Source organism: Schistocerca cancellata, chromosome 4 (genome assembly GCF_023864275.1).
Source record: "Schistocerca cancellata isolate TAMUIC-IGC-003103 chromosome 4, iqSchCanc2.1, whole genome shotgun sequence".
Lineage (NCBI taxonomy): Eukaryota > Metazoa > Arthropoda > Insecta > Orthoptera > Acrididae > Schistocerca > Schistocerca cancellata.
The window spans coordinates 799,876,063-799,896,604 of record NC_064629.1 but is presented as its reverse complement, the minus strand read 5'-3'; the positions used below and the strand labels follow the sequence as shown (position 1 = coordinate 799,896,604).

At 42.6% G+C, this 20,542-nt stretch overlaps 1 protein-coding gene across 1 annotated transcript in view; it reads left to right on the top strand.

The window, feature by feature from the left end:
- Nucleotides 1-211: 211 nt before the first annotated feature.
- Nucleotides 212-20,542, top strand: part of LOC126184437 (zinc finger protein castor homolog 1) — an 82,169-nt gene continuing 61,838 nt past the window's right edge. The window contains exons 1-2 of the mRNA XM_049926829.1: nt 212-273; nt 4,740-4,933. Coding sequence (XP_049782786.1) covers nt 212-273; nt 4,740-4,933 — 256 coding nt within the window. The remainder of the gene's footprint in view (nt 274-4,739; nt 4,934-20,542) is intronic.

Genomic DNA, 20,542 nt, shown 5'->3' with positions numbered 1-20,542 from the left:
CAGTGGTGACATAAGGCCCTTCTCCTGCCGGCACTTCCCACTTACTACTTTTATTCGTGTTGCTCATGAACTATGCATTTCATAAACGCATTTTTCATTGTTGTGCCGAAAATAAAGTTGTTGGTATTCTCTTTCATATCTGGATTATGACAATATATTCATCGTGGAGAAAAAAAACTGCAGTCCAATCATTTGACTTACACCGTCATTAATGGAACTTGAAAAAGCGCTTATTTCTTCAATCCATTACCTGTTTAGTGCATCACGACGTAGGTAAAGTAACACATTAACTATTAAATGAAAATGAATGAAAGTGCGGGAACGCATTGTCAGAGGTCTCCCAGTCGTGCACAGATAGCAAGACGACACATGGCTTGAGGTGAGCGTGACTACAGCGCCAAATGTGCTGGTCCCGCAGCACGAGGCAGTTGAAGGAACAGGAAGACACATTACCGGCCAGCGAACAGTTAACGGTGCGCTGTTGTGGTGTTCTTCACTACAGCATGGCCCGGGGACATCACCGGGATTACTTCACACGGGGAAGATTCATCGGGAAACTGGAAGATGGACCAAATGATACGAGTGTAGACCAGGAGACTGGTGCTACTTACTGCATTGTTTCACGTGCATGAGGAGCTTTCGAAACCACAGGAACTTCTGTCTGAAGAAGAGGGAATGCTCGACAACTATCAACTATAGCAGCAGATGTCCGCTACAGAGTGCATCAGTCAAGGATGGGGCTACGTCAAACACCTGGTGCAAATGCAACCGCACTCGACAGGACTGCAAGGCACGCAATCTCACAGTCCACAGTGGCACGGCTACTGAGTGGGGGTCGCCATTTTTCCTGACGGCCAGTACGTTGTGTTCCTTTCTCACCCGTAAATTGGCTTCAACGTTTGCGATGCTGGCAAGAGCATAGGAAATGCACCAAAGAGGAGTGGCATTGCTTGCTTTTCTCGGATGAGAGCTGGTTGAGGGGGCCTTCTGGACATACCCTCAAATGTTTGGAACACTTAATGCACCCGGGAACACAGTCTGACATGATCGTTTTGGTGGTCCAGGTGTTGTAGTGTGGGGATTCATAATGCTGCATGGGCGTACTGACCTCCATATCTTTGAACATCGTACACTTACCGACCAACGTTATTGTTACTCTATACTGCTTCCCCATATGCGTGTTTTCAGGGGTGGGTTCGCCGGCCATTGTCGCTGAGCGGTACTAGGCGCTTCAGTCCGGAAGCGCGCTGCTGCTACAGTCGCAGGTTCGAATCCTGCTTCAGGCATAGATGTGTGTGCTGTCCTTAGGTTCATTGGGTTTAAGTAGTTCTAAGTCTAGGGGAATGATGTCCTCAGATGTTAAGTCCCATAGTGCTCAGAGCCATTTGAACCCTTCAGGGGTGCGTTCGGCTCTGACTTCATTTTTATGGATGAGAATGTGCCACCGCATCGAAAAGCGCATGTGGAGGAGCTCTTGGAACGAGAGGATACTCGGCGAATGGACAGGCCTGCCTGTTCCCGTCTTAAATCCCATCGAGCACGTGTGGGGTGCGTTGAGGATTGAAGGAATGGAACGCCCCACCACAAGAACTCCTTACCAACCTTATAACCAAAAAGGGAGCACGTCGCAGAGCAAGCACTGCTGTCTGTGGTGATCATACACCCCATTAAGAACCATGTCCCGCCTTTCGTAAATCGCTGTGGCGTCAGTGTTATTTCTGTTCCTCTCATTGGATTTCTCTTTCAGCTATCTTCTGTACTATACTGTAGCAGTTATTTCTATGTTTGGTCCAAGTTTCATCTAGCTATGTTGCTTCTCAGTGACGCATCATCCGAAAGTTGCTTTCGTCCTTAAGTTTTGCACGCCAGTAGCCTATATATTGGCGTTCCCAGGCATCGCCTGGAGATGAGCGTATGTTGTACGTCTAAGTAGACAATTGACAGAAGTAAATACTATTTTACTGCTATAGTTAGTAGCTATTGTGAATATAAAGCATCGAAACACAGCATTCGCATTCGGGACGACGGCGGTTCAAATCTTCGTCCGACAAACCACAGTCAAGTTATTCCTTGATTTCCTTAAATCAACTTCCAGGCGAATTGCTTTGAAGGACACGGCCGATTTCCTTTCCTTTCTTCATCAGTGCGAGCTTCGTGACCAACAACATCGTCGTCGACGGGATGTTAAACCCAAATCTCCCAATTCCTCCTCTTGAATTGTTAAAAAAATATATTCCTTGACTTAGTATATCCACGAGCACGCACCTAGCCTTTCAGCAATATAAAGATTCTTAATTACAAAGCTAAAGGTGTTATTGTTGCTCTTGTTGTGGTCTTCAAAAAAATGGTTCAAATGGCTCTGAGCACTATAGGACTTAACATCTGAGGTCATCAGTCCTCTAGAATTTAGAACTACTTAAACCTAACCAACCTAAGCGCCTAGAACCGCTCGGCCACCGCGGCCGGCTGTTGTGGTCTCCAGTCTGAAGACAGGTTTGATGCAACTCTCCTTGCTAGTGTATCCTGTGCAAGCCTTTTCATTTATGAGTAACTACCGCAGTCTACATCCTTTTGATGCAACTTACTGTACTCATCTCTCGGTCTTCCTGTACAATTTTACCCCGTCTCCCCCCCCCCTCCCGCCCAGTTCCCCCCCCCCCCCCCCCAATACTGAATTGATGATTTCCATGATGTGTCAGAATGTGTCCCATGAACAGACCCCCTCTTTCAGTGAAGTTGTGCCACAGATTTATTTTGTCCTCGTTTCTATTCAGTAACTACTCATTAACTACGCGATCTACCCACCCAATCTTCAGCATTCTTCTGTAGCGACACATCTCAAAAGCTTCTATTCTCTTCTTATCTGAACTGCTTATCGTTCAAAGCTACATTCCTGACAAATACGTTCAGAAAAGACTTCATAATATTTACATTCGACCTTAACAAAATTCCGATTTTTCAGAAGTACTTCCGTTGATACAGCCAATGTGCATTTTATATCCTCTATATTTAGACATCATCAGTTATTTTGCTGCCATCTGATACTTTTAGTGCCTCATTTGCTGACCTAATTCACCCAGTAGAAACACTTCAGTGCCCTACTAAGTAAGGCCCTTATGGGGATGGTGCGTTCTTACTTTTCTCTAGTCTGTGAGCCGACTCAGTCATCAGCTTATGAAGTCACCAACACTAACTATTCCATTATCATGAAATTTCTTTTCTTTTGCGATTTTCTAAATTGAAAGTAGTAAATGTTGTTGCATCATAGGTAACTGCCAGATTAGAAATTCAAATTTTCGGTATTCGATCTCCGCTCTGAAATACTTTTTAGGCACTTTCTTTTACTTTCATCTTTTGAAATGCATTTTTTGGGTAAAAATAGCAAGCTCGTAGTGGTTCGGCTTCTACACTAAACTGTAGGTCCCCCAATGGCCGTCTAGGTGAAGCGCCTCCCAGATCGACGGAAGACAAGTATATACTACCTCCAACAGATCTGCACTATCTGCTTAAAAAAAATGATTAGTGGACATTAATACGGGATGTGTCCACCTTTTGCCTTTATGACTCTCTGGTGGGGACACTTTCAGTGGTGTGTTTGAATGTTTGTGGAAGAACGGCATCCCATTCTTCCTCAAGAGCCGAAACCAGAGAAGGCAGTGATGGGGGGTACACAGGAGCTTGGAGCGAAGTCGACGTTAACTTATCCCAAAGGTGTACCATTGGGCTGAGGTCAGTACTCTGGGCAGGCCAATGCATTTCAGCAATGTTATTGCCACCAACCATTGCCTCACAGATGCTTCTGTATATGACAGGCTGTATTGTCATGCTGATATAAAGAATCATAGTCTCCGAACTATTCCTCTATTGTACGCTGCACACATTGCTGTAATATGTGTTCATATCCTTCCTTATGTAGCGGTTTCTTAAGGCCGATAAGGGGACCACAACCTAATCACGAAAAACACCCCCGTTGCGGTAACAACACGTCGTCTGTACTTTTATTGTTGGCACTATGCATGACGGCAGGTACTGTTCTCCAGATATTCACCGAACCCAAAATCCCTTCATCGGACTGCCACAGAATGTAGCGCGATTCATAACTGGAAATGACTCGTTTCCAGTCATTCGCTGTCTAGTGGCGTCGCTGGTAATACTTGGTAATTCAGGAGTGATTCCTTCCATTGATTTCACGTTGTTGTTTTCTTTCCGCAATCCTCAACGGTCCCTATCAGTTAGTACACGATATCTTCCTAGTCTTGATTTAGCTGTGGTTGTTTCTTCGCTTTTCCTCTTCACAATTAGACCACAAGTAGTCGACTTGGGCAGCTTTAGAAGGATTGAAATGCCCCTGATGGATTTGTTACCTAGGTGACATCCTGTGTCAAGAATAAGCTAGGAGTCAGTGAGCTCTCCTGACCGAACCACTCTGCTGTTACTGCTTGCCTGCTGGCAACACAATATTTCCCTTCTCCTTTCATAGTGGCGGGTCCGCCCTCATCACATGTAGTGTCAATTCAATTTCGCATTAGATAGGGATGTCCGGCTATTTTTGATTAGAGAGTGTATGTGTAGTAAGTTACTGAAGTATTCAGTCCAACTTTTGGTTTGCAGATACCTTCTCTTATTATTTAAAAAAAAAAAAATAAAAATAAAAATAAAAATAAACTTTGAATAGAAACGGCATTATGTGATAAGCGAACACTGCAAAGTAAGTAGACACGATCAGATGAGTTATTTAGTGTGAGGACGACGTGTCGGCAGGTGATGCTGCCGCAGGACATGGCGACCATCCTGACGCTGGCGGCGATGCAGGACCAGCAGAAGGCGGCGGCGGCGGCTGCGGCGGCGGCGGCAGCGGCGGCGGCCGTCGTCCCTCACCCCAGCGGCACGCCGCCCTCGCCTTACGTTCTCATGGACCACTCGCCCAAGAACGGTAAGTAACGCTACCTGTGCTGCATAATGCTTTCGACGTCCACCCGATATGCCGACCGCTAAACCTGTGTCTAACTCGGTACCCGCAGACTGCTCTGCCGGGCGCCATAAAGAACGTCGACTCGAATTTTACCGACCTGCCAAAAGCTCGCTATTACATTCCTGTACAAGAAAAACGAGATTTTAGCTATGAATCAAAATGTAGCTTATTTTTTTATACACTGACGGTAAAATCGCACGCAAAAAATAATTAATGTAGAGCAATGAAATTTTGGGAATATATTTGTTTAGGTAATGATTAATGTTACAAGATCACAGGTTAATGTAAGCGCGAGATAAGCCATCGTAAATGTGAAATACTGGTACATTAATAACCGGTGTTACTTTGAATGGAAACGTGCATGCATCGTGTTGTACAGATGCCGGATGTAAGTTTGTGGAATGGAGTTCCATACATGTTGCACCTGGTCGGTCAATACAGGGACATGCTGTTTCTGGATGACGCTGGGGTTGTCGTCCGATGATGTCCCATATGGGCAGGAGTAGAGACAGATCTGATGATTGAGCAGGCCAAGGCAACATGTCGACACTCTGTAGAGCACAGTGGGTTACAACAGCGGTATGTGGGCGAGCATTATCGTGTTGGAAAACACTCTTCGAATTGTGTTCATGAATGGCAACACAACAGGTCGAGTCACCAGACTGGCGTAAAATTTACAGTTCGGTTGCGTGCGATAACCACGGGAGTGCTCCTGCTGTCAACTAAATCACACCCCAGACCAAAACTACTGGAGCAGTTCTAGTGTGCCAAGTACACAGACAGCTTAGGTGCAGGTCCTCAACTGGTGTCCTTCTAACCAACACACTGCAGTCTCTGGCACCGAGGCGGAACTAGCGTTCATCAGGAAGCAACAAACTTCCACCGTTCCCTCCAATGAGCTCTCGCCTGACTGAAGTCGCAAATGGTGGTGTTTTTCGGTCAGTGGAATGCGCGCTACAGCGCGTCTGGCTCGGAGCTGTCATTGAGGTAACCGGTTTGTAACAGTTCGTTGTGTCACTGTGGTGCCGACTTCTACTCCTGTAGACGCAGAACGATGCGACACAATGGTCTTCCCTTTCTGTAGTGCCACGTGGCCGTTCGGAGCTCGGTCTTCTTGCGATCGTACATTCTTGTGACCACCGCTGCCAGTACAGTGGCTGCTTTCCTTCCAAGCCTTTCTGCAATGTCGCAGAAGGAACGTATAGCTTCTCATAGCCCAGTTGCACGACCTCGTTCAAACTCAGTGAGGTGTTGATAATATCATCTTTGTCGCCTTAAAGGCATTCTTGTCTAACATCGGATCGCCACGTCTAGTCTGACAGGTATCTATCGCTCACGAGCGTTACAGTGCGTATTTAAAGCAAACCTGATTTGCATCCTCATAGTGATGCTACTAGCGCCACTGTTATGGGACTGGCGCGAAGTTTGAATAGATATCATCTTTCAGATATACAAACACGCGCACGAACTTTCGTTTTCGTCGCACACCTCCTTTTTGGTGTTGTGATTTTTTTCCGTCGGTGTATTTCTACAGATTTTGATGAGAATGACTATCTGTGGCAATGGTCAGCCACTGGTGTTCAATATCCTTCTGCGGAGCTGAGAATGAGAATTAGTCAGTTCTCATTAACTCGAAGATCCCTAAGACTGAGACCGAATTTTCTAATTGTGAATCTTAAAATATAATAACCACATTTTACATGGTTTACACAATAGATTTCCACGGTCGCATCTAATTTCCCAGAGGATAGTTTTAATGTAGATAACAATGAGAAGAAAGAAAGAAGTGAGTCCTTTCAGTAGCACATGATGCAGATTTGTTTTTACGTTGGTGCAACCGGAATGGAACTAATATTTGCCACTCGTGGAAACTTCATCGCGTAGTAGTTTTCTCGCTACAAAGTCTGTACGTAGAGTTGAAAATTACGTATAATTTCCGTAAAGAATATTCTTCATAATAAGTTTCTTTCCAATGACTCATGTATTTGAAGAAGCTGGAATACCAATAAACACCAGTGTGTTTTTAGTTTACATTTTCCGAGTTCTCTGAGGCAGATTGTTTTCATTTACAACCATCCTGGTTTCACTGAGACAGAGAAATAAACGAAGACTTCCGCATTGTAAAACTGATCTTGGGTACTTTCTCTCATACGCACAATTTTCATAAGTCATTTTTGGGAACTTTGCTCCAAAGCAACGTCGGGGTTAGAGGCCTCTTAAACTTTCTTATCTGTCACTGAACAAACTTACTCTCAAGTACGTCGTATTTACAGTGATCTTAGGAAAAAAATGGCCCTAAGATAATGTTGACATGTGTGCAAGTTTTCCTGTAGCCCCCTTTTTTTAACAGAATACGGAAAAATAAAAGTATTCGAAAATTCACTATCAATGCTACCCAGCACGTTGAAAGTAGCAGTAGATATCGACAGAAATTTGGAGGCGAGAAGCAGCCTCGACCAATACGGTAGATGACATAAGCTCGTCAGTGGCTAGTAGTTCAGCGCCAGTCCAATTCTGCTGAGAGATTTTACGAGATGTCAGAAAGAGTATAACATCGCGCGTGGCAGAGCGTTTCTGACAGATGGAAAGTGGGAACCAGTTTCCGGCCGCAGTGGCCGAGCGGTTCTAGGCGCTCCAGTCCGGAACCGCGCTGCTGCTACGGACGCAGGTTCGAATCCTGCCTCGGGCATGGATGTGTGTGATGTCCTTAGGTTTAAGTAGTTCTAAGTCTAGGGGACTGATGACCTGAGATGTTGAGTCCCATAGTGCTCAGAGCCATTTGAACCATTTTTTGGGAACCAGTTAATTGGACGCTGCCTCTCTAATACTTTCGACGAGTCTTTATCTTACATTATTGAATCGATCCGAGAATGTATCGCAGTGTGTTTATGACACAGAATAAACAGTGCTTTTGAGAGTCAGTATTGTCTCAGCCAGCTCACCGTACACCGTGGTCGGGCTAAGAAATTTGATAACAGCAGCAACTTTAGTACTAGCTCAACGCCTCGCTCCCCCACTGCCACTTCCTCGGGTTATCTCTATCCAATACGCAGACTTGTATGAAAGAGACTGATATTCCTGGAAATAATTTCATTTTTGAATCGGCATAAATTCCCAGTATGTATTGTGCATTCTGTTGAAACCTTCCACATCGTTATCGCCTTGATTTGGTGATTTTCTTTCTGCTTATAACTCCCGAATACCAGAACTCCCGAATTTTCCATGATTTCTGCGGTGAATGATTGTGTTACTAGGTTACATGTGTTAGTAGGTTACGGCGTACAACTGCGTACAAAATTGGTGAAAAAAGAGGTCAGAGGTAATAGAATCAAAGGCAGCTACAGAAAGGCTGGAGAAAAGGAAATAGTAGGTTCTACCTGTCTCCCTCCCACCTCCTGAGTAGAGAAACAGAAAAGACTCAAGAGGCTGGTTTCCACTCTTCGCCTCACGGGCGTTTCCCAGGTCTGCCCCCGGATGGCTCTCTACACACGTGGTCTCTTTCGAATTAATCAAATGAATATTGTCTTTGGAATCGCATCCATAGGGGAAAACAGAACATCGCTTAGCAAAATACTTATCTAAGGACAAAACTTAGATGACTTACCTGTGTAAATCTTCAGTTCAGTGCCTGTAATGCGTTGACGGTGCAATTCTGCTGTTGCGGTTAGGGAAAGCATGCTCTGTGAGCTGATTGGTATCGGCCAGCTTTCTATATACTCGTTATTACAAAGGGCCTTCCCAGAAACCACCACCAGGCTCTTTTCAACTATTTTCCGATGACTGCTTTGCCGCTCGCTTTCATGGAGAAGCAGCTACTTCACACTAAGCAAAATCGTCCCACGTTATGTTAACCAAGAAACTAAACTGCCTGCATTGTGATGATGAAATCTGCAGAATCAGTTCCAACAAGAATGCATCAACAAGACTTGAAATAACATTTCTTCGAAATTTGTCGAGTGATTCTGTGAAAAACATTGTGCTTTGGTTCACTCTTGTAACTGCCTTAGTGAATCTGTTTCACATATCAGAGGAAGAAATTATGTATCGTCCCCAACGGAATGATGCCTAGTAAAACATTGTGGTGTTCATATCAACGTTTACTTCGAAGAGATACTGTAACATACTGTGTGAGGCGGCTTAGTAATTTAAAACAGGTCACCAGCATTCTAGAGGAACAGGTTTCAAATTTACGTCCGGCCTTCCAGATTTCGGTTTTTTGGGGTTTCTCTAGCTCATGTAGGCAAGTAGTGGAATGGTTCATCTGAAAAGGACATTTACTCACGAACAACATGAAGGCTCTCCTCAAGTTCTCAACAGCTTCAATTTAGTCGTTTAATAGCAGCAAGTCTCGGTTTGGAAATGGTTGTAACGTTAGTGAATAATACTACTATAACTAACGGCGTTTTCTCATATACGAAAAACAGTGTATTCCTGTCGAACACGTTGGACAAAGCTTAATAAGAGATGTGTTACGGCATTTCCGTATTCGCTTACCTGCAAGAGGAGCATTCATTTCTTTCTTGAACATAGTGCGCCAGTCACTTCAACGACGATAACACACTGAATTATACTGATGTAAACGTAGTACTTTCGTGAGTTATATGTGGTTCACGAGAATATTTTGGGACATTTGGAAAGTTTGCCTATCGTCATTCATCTTCAGTCACAATTTGACAACATTCATAAGGGTACCTAAAATTACGGTTGTCATAGAAGGGACATCCGAGCTGAAGTCGGCAGATGTGAGCGAAAAACATATTTTCTAGTATGAGAAGGTGTAAACAAAATTGATCTAGAAATAGTTGTAACAGAACCGTAAACATCTAAATCCACATCTACATAGAGACTCCGCAAGCCACCGTACGGTGCGTGGCGGAGGGTACCCTGTATCACTACTAGTCATTTCCTTTCCTTTTCCACTCGCAAACAGAGCGACGGAGAAATGACTGTCTGTATGTCTCCGTATGGGATAACATAGCCCCGTAACAGTCGTCTGAAAATTCACTTGTTATCAATCTACGGCCAGTCTTCCCAATAAGAAAGTAAATATCGCTGTAAAACGAAAACTGGAGATTTTTTCTTTATACCTGGCCAGAGGTATCACTGCTCAACAAGTCAGAAAAAAATACTGAATTCTTTAAGCTATCAGCAAGTTCGAAATGCCCATCAAAGATTCGGAGACGAAAAAAGGAGATCTGTTTGGAAGTAATGACTTGAGTATTCATCACTTGAAAATATCACAGCGGATGAAGGAGAACTGAGTAATGTCCACGTACATATATGGCACACACTCGACATAAAATTGATTTTCTTATATATGGTGTAAAAAAAAAACAACATAAACAAAACTTTAGTGTGTTCATAGGAGATAAACGGAAACACTCTTTTTAATGTGACAAAATTGACAGAAGTGCCCCATTTCTCCGCTAGTGTACATGAAGGTTTTGTCGCTAGTGATGTTCAGATGCCGTGTGGTGACTATTGTTTTAGAGCTCTTTCTGACAGTTTGTGGATTTCTTTTTGTGGCGGAAGTTGAAGCGTTTGGTTACGAGACGCCGATAGGCACTCCAGACGAAGTGGTTGCTGGTTTGGCTGAATGTGATCCATTACTCATGAAACTCCTGGTTGCTTTAAGCGCTTTACGCAATCATTACCGCGCAGATGCCATTTGTGCCATAATGGAAACAGATAATATATTCAACAATGTATCTAAAACAATATTCACGATAGGCAGTTTTAAGACTGTTTCTGAACATGACTAGCGTCAAACCCTTCGCACACTCGTAACGGGAAAACTGAACTCCTGTGACATTTTTGTCATACAAAAAACTGTTTTTGTATCTCCTCAAAACACATTAAATTTTTGTTTACGTAGTTTTTTTACACCCGTGTGTATTTATTTGGAATCTGACTCGCTGTGCCACTAATATACGTACGTAGAATTAAAACGCGTGGAAATAAGAAACTGTAACATTCAATTATAAAGTTACCTACACAATTACAGACTAGTGTTTAGAAAGTCTTTTAGGCATATCACAAATTCACAGAAGTCACCAAAAAGCATTCCACGTTGATAGAGGATGTGTACTATTATAACGAGTCTAACAGCCAAAGGATAACAGCCAAAGGAAATGTGTTTGATATCGTTGTGTGTTATAGTAATCGTGACTCAAGGTTAAGGTGCGATACGATGTTTCCGAATCTTCTTCGGAGATGATATTTCTCGTGTCGAAACTAATCCGCAGTAGTGGATTTGTTTTCTGGTAAATGCATGCCCTCGGTGGTGCACTTTTCTCAGCGAGCTATTAAATTTGCACGACACGGGAGTGGTCGGCCGGCGGGAGAAAGACGAAAGAAAAGCAGAAGCGGCAGCAGCAGCGACGTGGAGCCGTGGAGGCCCTCTTCCCTTCTCTTGCTGTAAATTTAAAGTAATGACCCTCCCCCTCCAGGCTGCTCCAGTCTCCAAGCATCAGCTTTTCAACAGCAATTGCTTCCAATAAAGGATACTCTTTTTATTATCGCGCACAGTATCAGTGGGACTTTTTTAATTTTTATTGGCGGGCCGCGCAGTCGGTGCGTTTCGGGTGCGCCTCCGGGCGGCCGCAGCGTGGGAATCTCGACCGTGTCGTTCAAATCGGGCTCTTTATTTTATTAAGTGTGTTATACGGGGGCCCGGCCAGAATGGACCGGAAGCGGGGGACGTGAGCGCCTGCAACGTTGCATCAATTTCTCAAACACGTGCAAGCCCAAGCGGGCGCACAGCTGTGCGGCCGCCGACAAGCATTACGCCCTGACGTATTTCCTGCTGCGCTCGCCCAGCAGCTGAGGTCTCTGCAAAGATTACCTTCCTTCTCTCCAGACTAAACTTCAACTTTTCTCACCAAAAAAGGTCCGTTAAACGAAACTTAGAAATAATCTGTTACAGTTATTCGTGGCAACTAATAGCTAGGCGGAAACGCTACGTTGCTCTTTCGAATAAGCTATCCACGGAGCGAGAAACGTTCTAGCTTATGCCTTAATAGTTTACCAATCAATACGGATTCAAACACCGTAAACGAATACTGAGATGGCTCTTTCAAAAAGGCCACACCCGATTTCTTTCCTCGTCATGTCCTGGTGAGGTAGTGATCAGTCTGACGAGGAGACGTTAAACTCCGATCTCGCTTCCTTTAAGCAATTAAGAAATTCTGTTTCTTCAGTAGTGATATCTCAGACTGCACGTTTTCAGACCCGAAATAACCCTTGCCAGCGAATTCAAACCCAAATTCGATTCTTAAAGATCATTCAATCACTTTCTGAGAAGTTTAGTCCACCTGCCTAGCTGGGCGGTAACGTGCTCGCCTCCCCTGCAAGCGGGCCCGGGTTCGATTCCCGGCCGGGTTGGAGATTTTCTCCGCTAGGGGACAGGGTGTTGGGTTGTCCTCATCATCATTTCATTCTAATTACGGGCGCGCACGTCGCCCAATGTGGCGTCGACTGAAATAAGACTTGCACTTGGCGGCCGAATTTCCTCGGATGGGGCTTCTCGCCCAATGATGCCATACGCTCATTTGATTTGAGATCTTTAATCTCATTTTACAGTACTCATTACATTGCGAGGACCAAGGTTATGTGTATCTTATGTTTTTGAGTTCACACATTTGTTACCGCTCAACATGCAAGGGTGTTGATATTTCACCGTGTAATACAAGATGCGTGCCAAAGAGACAGAATCAAACTAAATTTCAAGTGTTTTCAGTGCAGATCTACCGTCACTTTTCGAACACTGATCAGGTTTTCTCACCACCCTACGTTTCAAATATATATTACTAAATTTCTGTCATCATTTTACTGCACGGAACCAATTACATTTACATTCTATAGTGTTATTTCTTCATTTTGGTGACTGTGATGATCGTGCACACTGTCGAACAATTCGGATATTTGTTCTGGTACGCCTCATAGGGAACACTTTAATGCACCGTAATGTTTCATATATTCGTTTCGAGTGCCACAATAATAAAAATGTTATAGGCACATTATATGCTTATTCCAGGAATGCCTTGTATCAGTACTTATCAAAGTCACAATTTGTTCTGCGAAAACAATTACAGATATTTTAGTTTGCAAGATGCCTATGAAATTACTAAACTCCGTCTCCAACCCTACATCATTCATTCGCTATTGCCTTCTAATCATGGAAAATGTGCAGCCCTTCTTACGCTGATAGTTATAACCGTTAAAAATACCAAGGCGATTCAGTCTACTTTCAGCAGTATTGAAATTCATTTCTCACCAGTACTGCTAGAAAGTGTACCGATGTCTCAGTGAAGAAACTGACAGTGTAGTACACAGAAAACCGGAAGACAATGATCTATCTCAGTTAATGTAAGTGCCACTGGATAGAAAGCTTTGAAGTTTCGTTGGAATTCGATGCGTTGCATGTATTTAATTTTTTTAGAGAAAAAATGTGTTTGGATGAGATGTATCTGATTCCTACTCTTTCTGAGTCGCGTCATTAGTTGATCACGAAGTAATTAATAATGCTGTCGAAGTTTCAGTGACGTGTCCGTTTAGATCGGAAAGCCACGCCAAGTACAAAGTTTCAGGGCTGCTCACAAGTATCCTGGAAAGAGTCAAATCACATACAACGTTTCGCTGATATTCAGAATTCCTTCGAAGCGGATGTCGAAACCAGCAGTGCGCGTCACGTTTCCGATCATTTATTTTCCCTGGGTAACACCTAAGGCATGTAACTACACATTCTGCTTGGGATAGTGAAAGTTGGCGGGATCAAGATTTCTTAGCAGACCTTCTCGGAAACTTCGTCGTTGCATTTCTCATTCGATTTTAAGGGAAATAACAGGAAAGCACGCCTGCTAAATTCCGGGCAAGAAGCTGTTGGGGTGTCCACCGTTGGTGAGTCATGTTACTCCTCGCAGCGAGCTGCTAGACGGGCGCCACCTTACTGAACCTCTGAGGTTATTTATACTCAAAAAGTAGTAACTAGAAAATGTACCTATTCGATTGATTCTTTGAGTTGCACCCGGACTGTGACGTTGTAGCAGACGTCTTTCGCTGTACATATACCGAGCGCAAGCATCCAGTAACCCCTTTTAAGGTCCAACATAATTCACATCGTCGTGTTTACTCCGACTAGGATACATTAAATTCTGTCTCCCGGCAATTGAATAGGTCGCGGCCTCATCCTAGTTCGCCTCGATTTCGACGTGGCAGTATTCCAAGATAGGCGCAGTCCCGACGTGTGAGGGAAAGGTGGCAGCTGTTTTTCGAACAAAAGATGGTATATGTAATTGGATGGCTGCCGTAAGATGTAGGACGGAACACTGCGCGCCGTCCGGAACATATAGTGCGCTCGGCGCCCAGAATCTCAGGCTCGCACAGAAATTAACCGCAATTTCGAAATGTCGCTGGGAATTATTTTTGCCGTTCTCTTTGTCGAGAGTCAGGAATAGGAAAATGAATTAAAAAGACGTTCTTGTCGCTAGGCCAAATTATTTCGGCACCCTCCGGCTGGCAACTAACGGTGGCTTTTCTGACCTACCGCAACTTCCACGAGATGGTCGTTTACTGCTACACCACTCCGGAGCAATTTAATGACACATTATCGCTCAGGCGTCGGATTTGTATATATTTCTCTATAGAAATTGCTTCTGGTATTTGTTCTAAATAGGCTGATTCACGGAGGTGTGACTGGTATGTGAAATTACTCGTCGCTGAGTCCTATTCGTGTCGTTCAAGACAGTAATCGAACTTAATCGAAATCAAAACTGCGTGTGGTGATGTGCCTCTCTTCCTTGTGCTGAGGAATCTTCAGATTTTCACATGCATTCTTCAAGTAGATGTGAAGAGCTAACTGGGTGACATTTTTTTTTCTAGCCGATCGAAACTTACTGTGTGTAGGCATACTGTGTGGTATGTGAAGAATTATTTCTCAAGAACTATTGAAAGTGCTTGATGTAATTTGCTGTTGTCTTCAAGCGATATATATGAACAGTATGCATGTGTTTCCGGGATACCCATACATGTCTCATGACTCTTCATACCGAGAACGATCTTTAAGAAATTAGTACTTTGTGTGTTGATTCATAGCTTGCTAGACGATGTTCATAGATATGAGAGAAAAGTAACATAGTATTCAATTTCATTTATCATGTGGCGTCTATAGAGGTAATCAATTTCATATAGTCAAATATAAAATATTTATGTACTAAAACTTATACAGCATTCGCAAAAAGGACATGCATTATAAATAAAAATTGAAAGATTCTAAAAGTTTAATGGTGGTTACATTATGTAAACATTAATTAAAATCTCGTTTTTACATAGCACTTCATTTTTCGGGTGTGTCTGCTACAGTGCGATGTTCAGTGAGTTCAGCAATTCAGTTACTTCAGTTGTTGCTGTTAGATCGTCCCAAGTCCGTTGGAATTTCCTGTGAGCGTCACGGTCACATTGAGGATTTTTAGACATTTTCCACTTACAGAGCATAGCTTTCGTTCTGGCATGCCCTGTTCTGATTCTGTTAAGGGGGCTCCATAATTTCCAAGGAAAATGCTTTCCCTGTAAGTGGTTTGGTTGGATCTATGTAGGCCGTGTAGTTGCGGTTCTGAAAGGGTGCCCTCACTGATCTCCATTGTTCTTACAAGACGGGTGGGTGGAATGTGGTTCCAGATAGGTTTCCTAAATTTAAGCCTATTATAGGGAAGGAACTCAGTGTTTTATTTATTGGCAGGTCTTTGGAGATCGAGATATAGCTGATCTTGTTCCACTCTCGAATCATCTCGATTATAAATATGTTACAAGCTTCTGGGCGATGTAGACTTCGCTACATACATAGGACAATTTTGTGCTTCGGTTCCTCATCGAGTTTTCCTGGGGTAAGACTTTCAAAAATGCATGACGTGCTGTGAACACTATAAACGATCCGTCTGATCACTACCAAAATCGTAAGTAGAGAGACAACGTTGTCGCATAAATTTGGAGAACCAGTAACACTGTTGCATACATTTAGAGAAACTGTATTTCAGATCACCTGTAAGACAATTCTAATGCTTTCATTGAATGTTTCGGAAAAGTCATTTAAGAATATGGCAAAGCGGAGAAGGGTATGTCACTTTTTACTATTTTTAGTCGAAGCACAATATAAATGTTCTCCCCCCCCCCACTCCCATTTTTGGGTTGTACAGCTATATTAATGTTATGTTCCTGTCATGTGGAGGTCAGTGATATAGTAAAATTATTTCTTATGCATGTAGTTTTGCGTAGCATTAACTATTTAGTATTACTCAGAGTATGATGGTACCGTTTATTTATGACAAAGAACACATTCCATATCGAAGGGTCAGTTTTACTATGTTCTCTTCAGTTGGGAGGTATAGGGGAGCAACTCTGGTGTCAAAAAATGATTGAATTGCTCGCATTTTCTCGCGTGTGCGATTAAATTCACCATCTGTCGCTCGACGTCACAACAGTAATGAAATTTTGGCTCGTAGAAGAGAGCTTATGGAGGCTGCAGGCGTTTCCTTTCAAATTTCCGTAGTCGCGAGAACGCCGCGAGGCAGGACATATAATCAAACGAAAATACCAGCTTAATATTACATCCCTGCAATCACAGAAGACAATAGAGGAACCTCAAAAACGCGTCAGAATTAAAAACCTCATTACGTAGTGGCTGCGTGCAGACTTAAAACATCTTTTGTTAGCCTTTTGCTCCTGCAAGTATTTCCGTTTGGCAAGATGAGAGAGTAGCCCCCGCTCTTCTTCCCCTCCACATCCCTCCGCAACCCTGAAATAATGAGTGGTGCTAGCAGCCAGCTATGCAGTTTGCGTGCATTACTACCTGATGCGGCGTGCGCGCTATTTCTGAATCAGAATCGTGACATTTCCGATAGTGTGCGGCGCAACCTCCGCAGCCAACTGCAGCCAGAGCTAGCTTCACAATGTCGCGCCCCCCTTTTTGTGCAATCAGAGGAGCTAATGTTTCTCGCGTGTCCTACAAATTATACGTTTCCTTAACTGCTGTCACTCGGGTAGCAGATAGGTAGAGAAGAGCTACCTCTGATATCTGAATAAAACTATGATAGTTAAAACATAAACGTGTGTTTCGTCATGCATCATTCTCCAACCACAGGTGTTGTCCTAATACATTCTGATATGGATTCTGCAGAAAAAGAGGAATGCGCTTGATATAGGGCATGGCACTTGGTAGTTTACGGTTCATACACAACTCTTTGCTCGAGTACTGTAGAAAGAAATCAGCAGCAGTTCATACTGTTTCAGTCAGACATTAACACTGAATTTGAGAAACAACGTTTCTTTAGTTACTTTGGTGTGGGAATAAGAACGATAATATTCTTTTTACAACTGTCTTTGCCTTCTGATTCCCATACGGAGATATACTATAAATGCAATTCGATTGCCATTGTTTTGCTTCAACATGATTAACTGAGCGACTTCGTCCTGTCGTTAGTATTATGAACTTCATTATCACAACATTAAGTTTGACTAGGATGAAAATCATGTCAAGATTATTTTAAAATCCAAGCCCCAGCAAGTACCTTCATGATATTCAAGTAGTTACACAAACATAAAACGTTTATCTTGGGTATATGTAGCTCTTGTTTTGCCCTGTTTACGTAATAATTCCTATGTAATCTGTGGAAGTTCGCCATTTTACAAAGACACAGTACTTTAAAAAAAAAATACCCAAACATGTTTTGAAATTGTTGTTAAGATCATCTGTGTATTTATTTGATTCTACGAAAAAAGCGTATATTTGAAATGGGTATGAATAAGATTATAGTGAGAAAATCTACTTGAAAGTATTTTTTACACTATTTTCTCTACTGTGTAAAATCCTTTGTTAAATTATAAAACTTCTGAAATTTTTTTATTTTGTTTTCCAATACAACTAAGACCAAGAAATCACACACAGCTTTCCTTGATCGTGAAGTTTGGATAAACTCGTAACGTAACAGTCAGGGCGCTGGCGTAGAGATTATTCACAGAATATAAAAAATTTGAAAATTAAAGATAAAAGAATATACTATGCCAACATATTTTCTCCGTGGAGAAATTTCGAATTCTTGACATATCGTGTAAAATGTGCCTTGTGCATTTTTCTCAAAATTTGTGCTGGCTTTCTGTACCTGTCATTTTTTAAACAACCATTAAGTTTTGTCCACATACCTGGACATCAAAAAGCTCAAAATTCTCTGTTCCCAAAAAATTTCAGACAGTTCGTTACACATAGCGAACTTCCACTCGTTTCTCCTCAAAGCAAAACAGAGCTTTCTTGCTAGCGTAAGGTGTAAATGGGTACAACAACTTAATTCAAAATTCTTTCTGGATAGTTGTCCTGCTAATGGACTCTTTTCTTATGGTGAAATGTGGATATCTTTCATAACACAACGAAGCTGCATTATTCGAAGCTTGTAGGGGAATAGTAATTTGGTTTACATAATGTAGTCGTAGTTACACCGTATTCATTTTGTAGAAAGCAACTGACAGTTCATTTGAGTCAATAGACGAAGTAACTTTGCGAAGAAACGTAATTAATGTCCGATTCAATTGCCGCAATGGATCAAGAACCTTGCTTGCTTTCAGACGCTCGTGTATTGTCAGATCGGTACAGCTGCAAATTGCAGTAGAGCACCACAAACTGAAGTAATAAGTCACTGAACTTGGAGCAGGCTGCTTTGCAGAAATTCGACTACTTTATACAGTAGCGACACTTCTTATGCCGAATGCCATCTTAAAAGCACGAACATCGCGCTGACATGAGACGAATAATAGCTACCAATAATATTCACGAGTTACATGGACGTACGTAACTCTGTAGTGTGGGCCAACTTTCTTATAATATTGAATTACTAGTACTATTACTATTATAATGTGGAGATCTTTTGTGTTTAAGTGGCACCTAATGTCATAGGCGAAGTATTACTGTGGCCTGATTTGGCAGACGCTCTCGTTACACTTGGCTCTGCAGTGCTCCAACGCGGACGGCGGCAAGAGAAAACACGAACAACTTCTTTTCGAGTGAAGTGACGAGTCGCGAGAAGGCATTTCCTACCAAAACACGTCAAAGTCTTTTCGCCGAAAAGTGCGGTGTGATGGCGGTGAAGACTCGGTGCTTTCACTCAGCCAGGTGGCGGCTAATAAATTACGGGAATATGGCAGGTGACCCACATTCGGACGTCTTGCGCGTTCCTTACTCCTCGCCTGTTGTGCGTCGCTTAATTAATATTTTAGCGTGTGGTTTCGAGGCACAGAAACAGTTCACGACTGGCTCCATTAAGGAGCTCCTTCTCACAGAGCACTAGCGGGTTTTGTATAGCATCAGACTTAGCAAGGATTTGATCCTGAAAACACTGCTATTGGTATCTTACTGACGCAAAGGGATTAACGATGTGACCTTTTTGTAAACAGGCCTCTGAGCAGATCAAAAGATTTTATGTTAATTCCAGTATTCTGAGACAAGGAACAACAGGCAGCGAACTTAAATTTTTCAGCAAAGATGTACTAACCTTCAGCGACAGTCGAAGACGATTCAAGATAAAATCCTTGTAAAAAATAATTTCCGTCGACTGTTTCCAGTGAACGCTGCCAAAGACTTCCCTCCTACGGACATTCAGATGTTAGAAGGCGTTGATGATAACGTAGGCAGGATAGCACCATAATTGGTGAGAGATTACGACTGTTGGGAACGTTCTGAGGAAAAATAGAATTCATGTAAAATAAGGGTAATCTTGCCTGTTCCTCCTTTTTATTCCAACGAATTTTCGTCACGAATATTGTTTAATGCCAACTACTCACGTTGCGTCAAAACATTTGCCGATAATTTGTCAACAGCTCCACTTACTTCAGCAAATCTACCGTAAAACCTATAAACGAAAAAGTTTCTTCCTGTCATCCGATTCCTACAGTATTAGGATTTCGTTTCCGGGAGAGTTCTATTTCCGATGTGAACAGTTATATTTGACTTCGGGAACTCTATAGAAACTCCTGGACTTAATGAATTAATTCTCCCTGTGCATTGTAACCAACGTGAATCAACGTAAATAAGACCAATTTCGATAAATCGCACCTCACTCAAACAGTTTTGATTAACTTGAATTCATCAAACCTTAGCACTATATTTGTGACATTGCTTAGAAATGATGCTTTGCGGAGTTCAGGCATATTTCTCCACGAGAACAGCATGGGCTGTAGTGACAACCACTGAAAGTAATGCAATCGACTTTTTAGAGAGCAGAGTAATGTTACCGACGCTGAGAGATTTTCTGCGTTTACTTATTTCGTTATTACACTAATCTAAAACTGGGGCAATTAAACCGAACAAATACTTAGCGAGATGTGTGAAAATGCTAAACGAATTTAAATGAAAAGCATGTCACGTATACTATATGAATATAATTCACGTACTACCCGCCATTCACTCGACTGAATAAAGAAAACCACTGAAAAACTAGAATATGATCTTTTTGACCTATCGCTGCTTTTCTTATGTAGTCCGCATATCTTGCTCGCCACAGATAATTCAGTGTTGAATACATTAGTCGACTT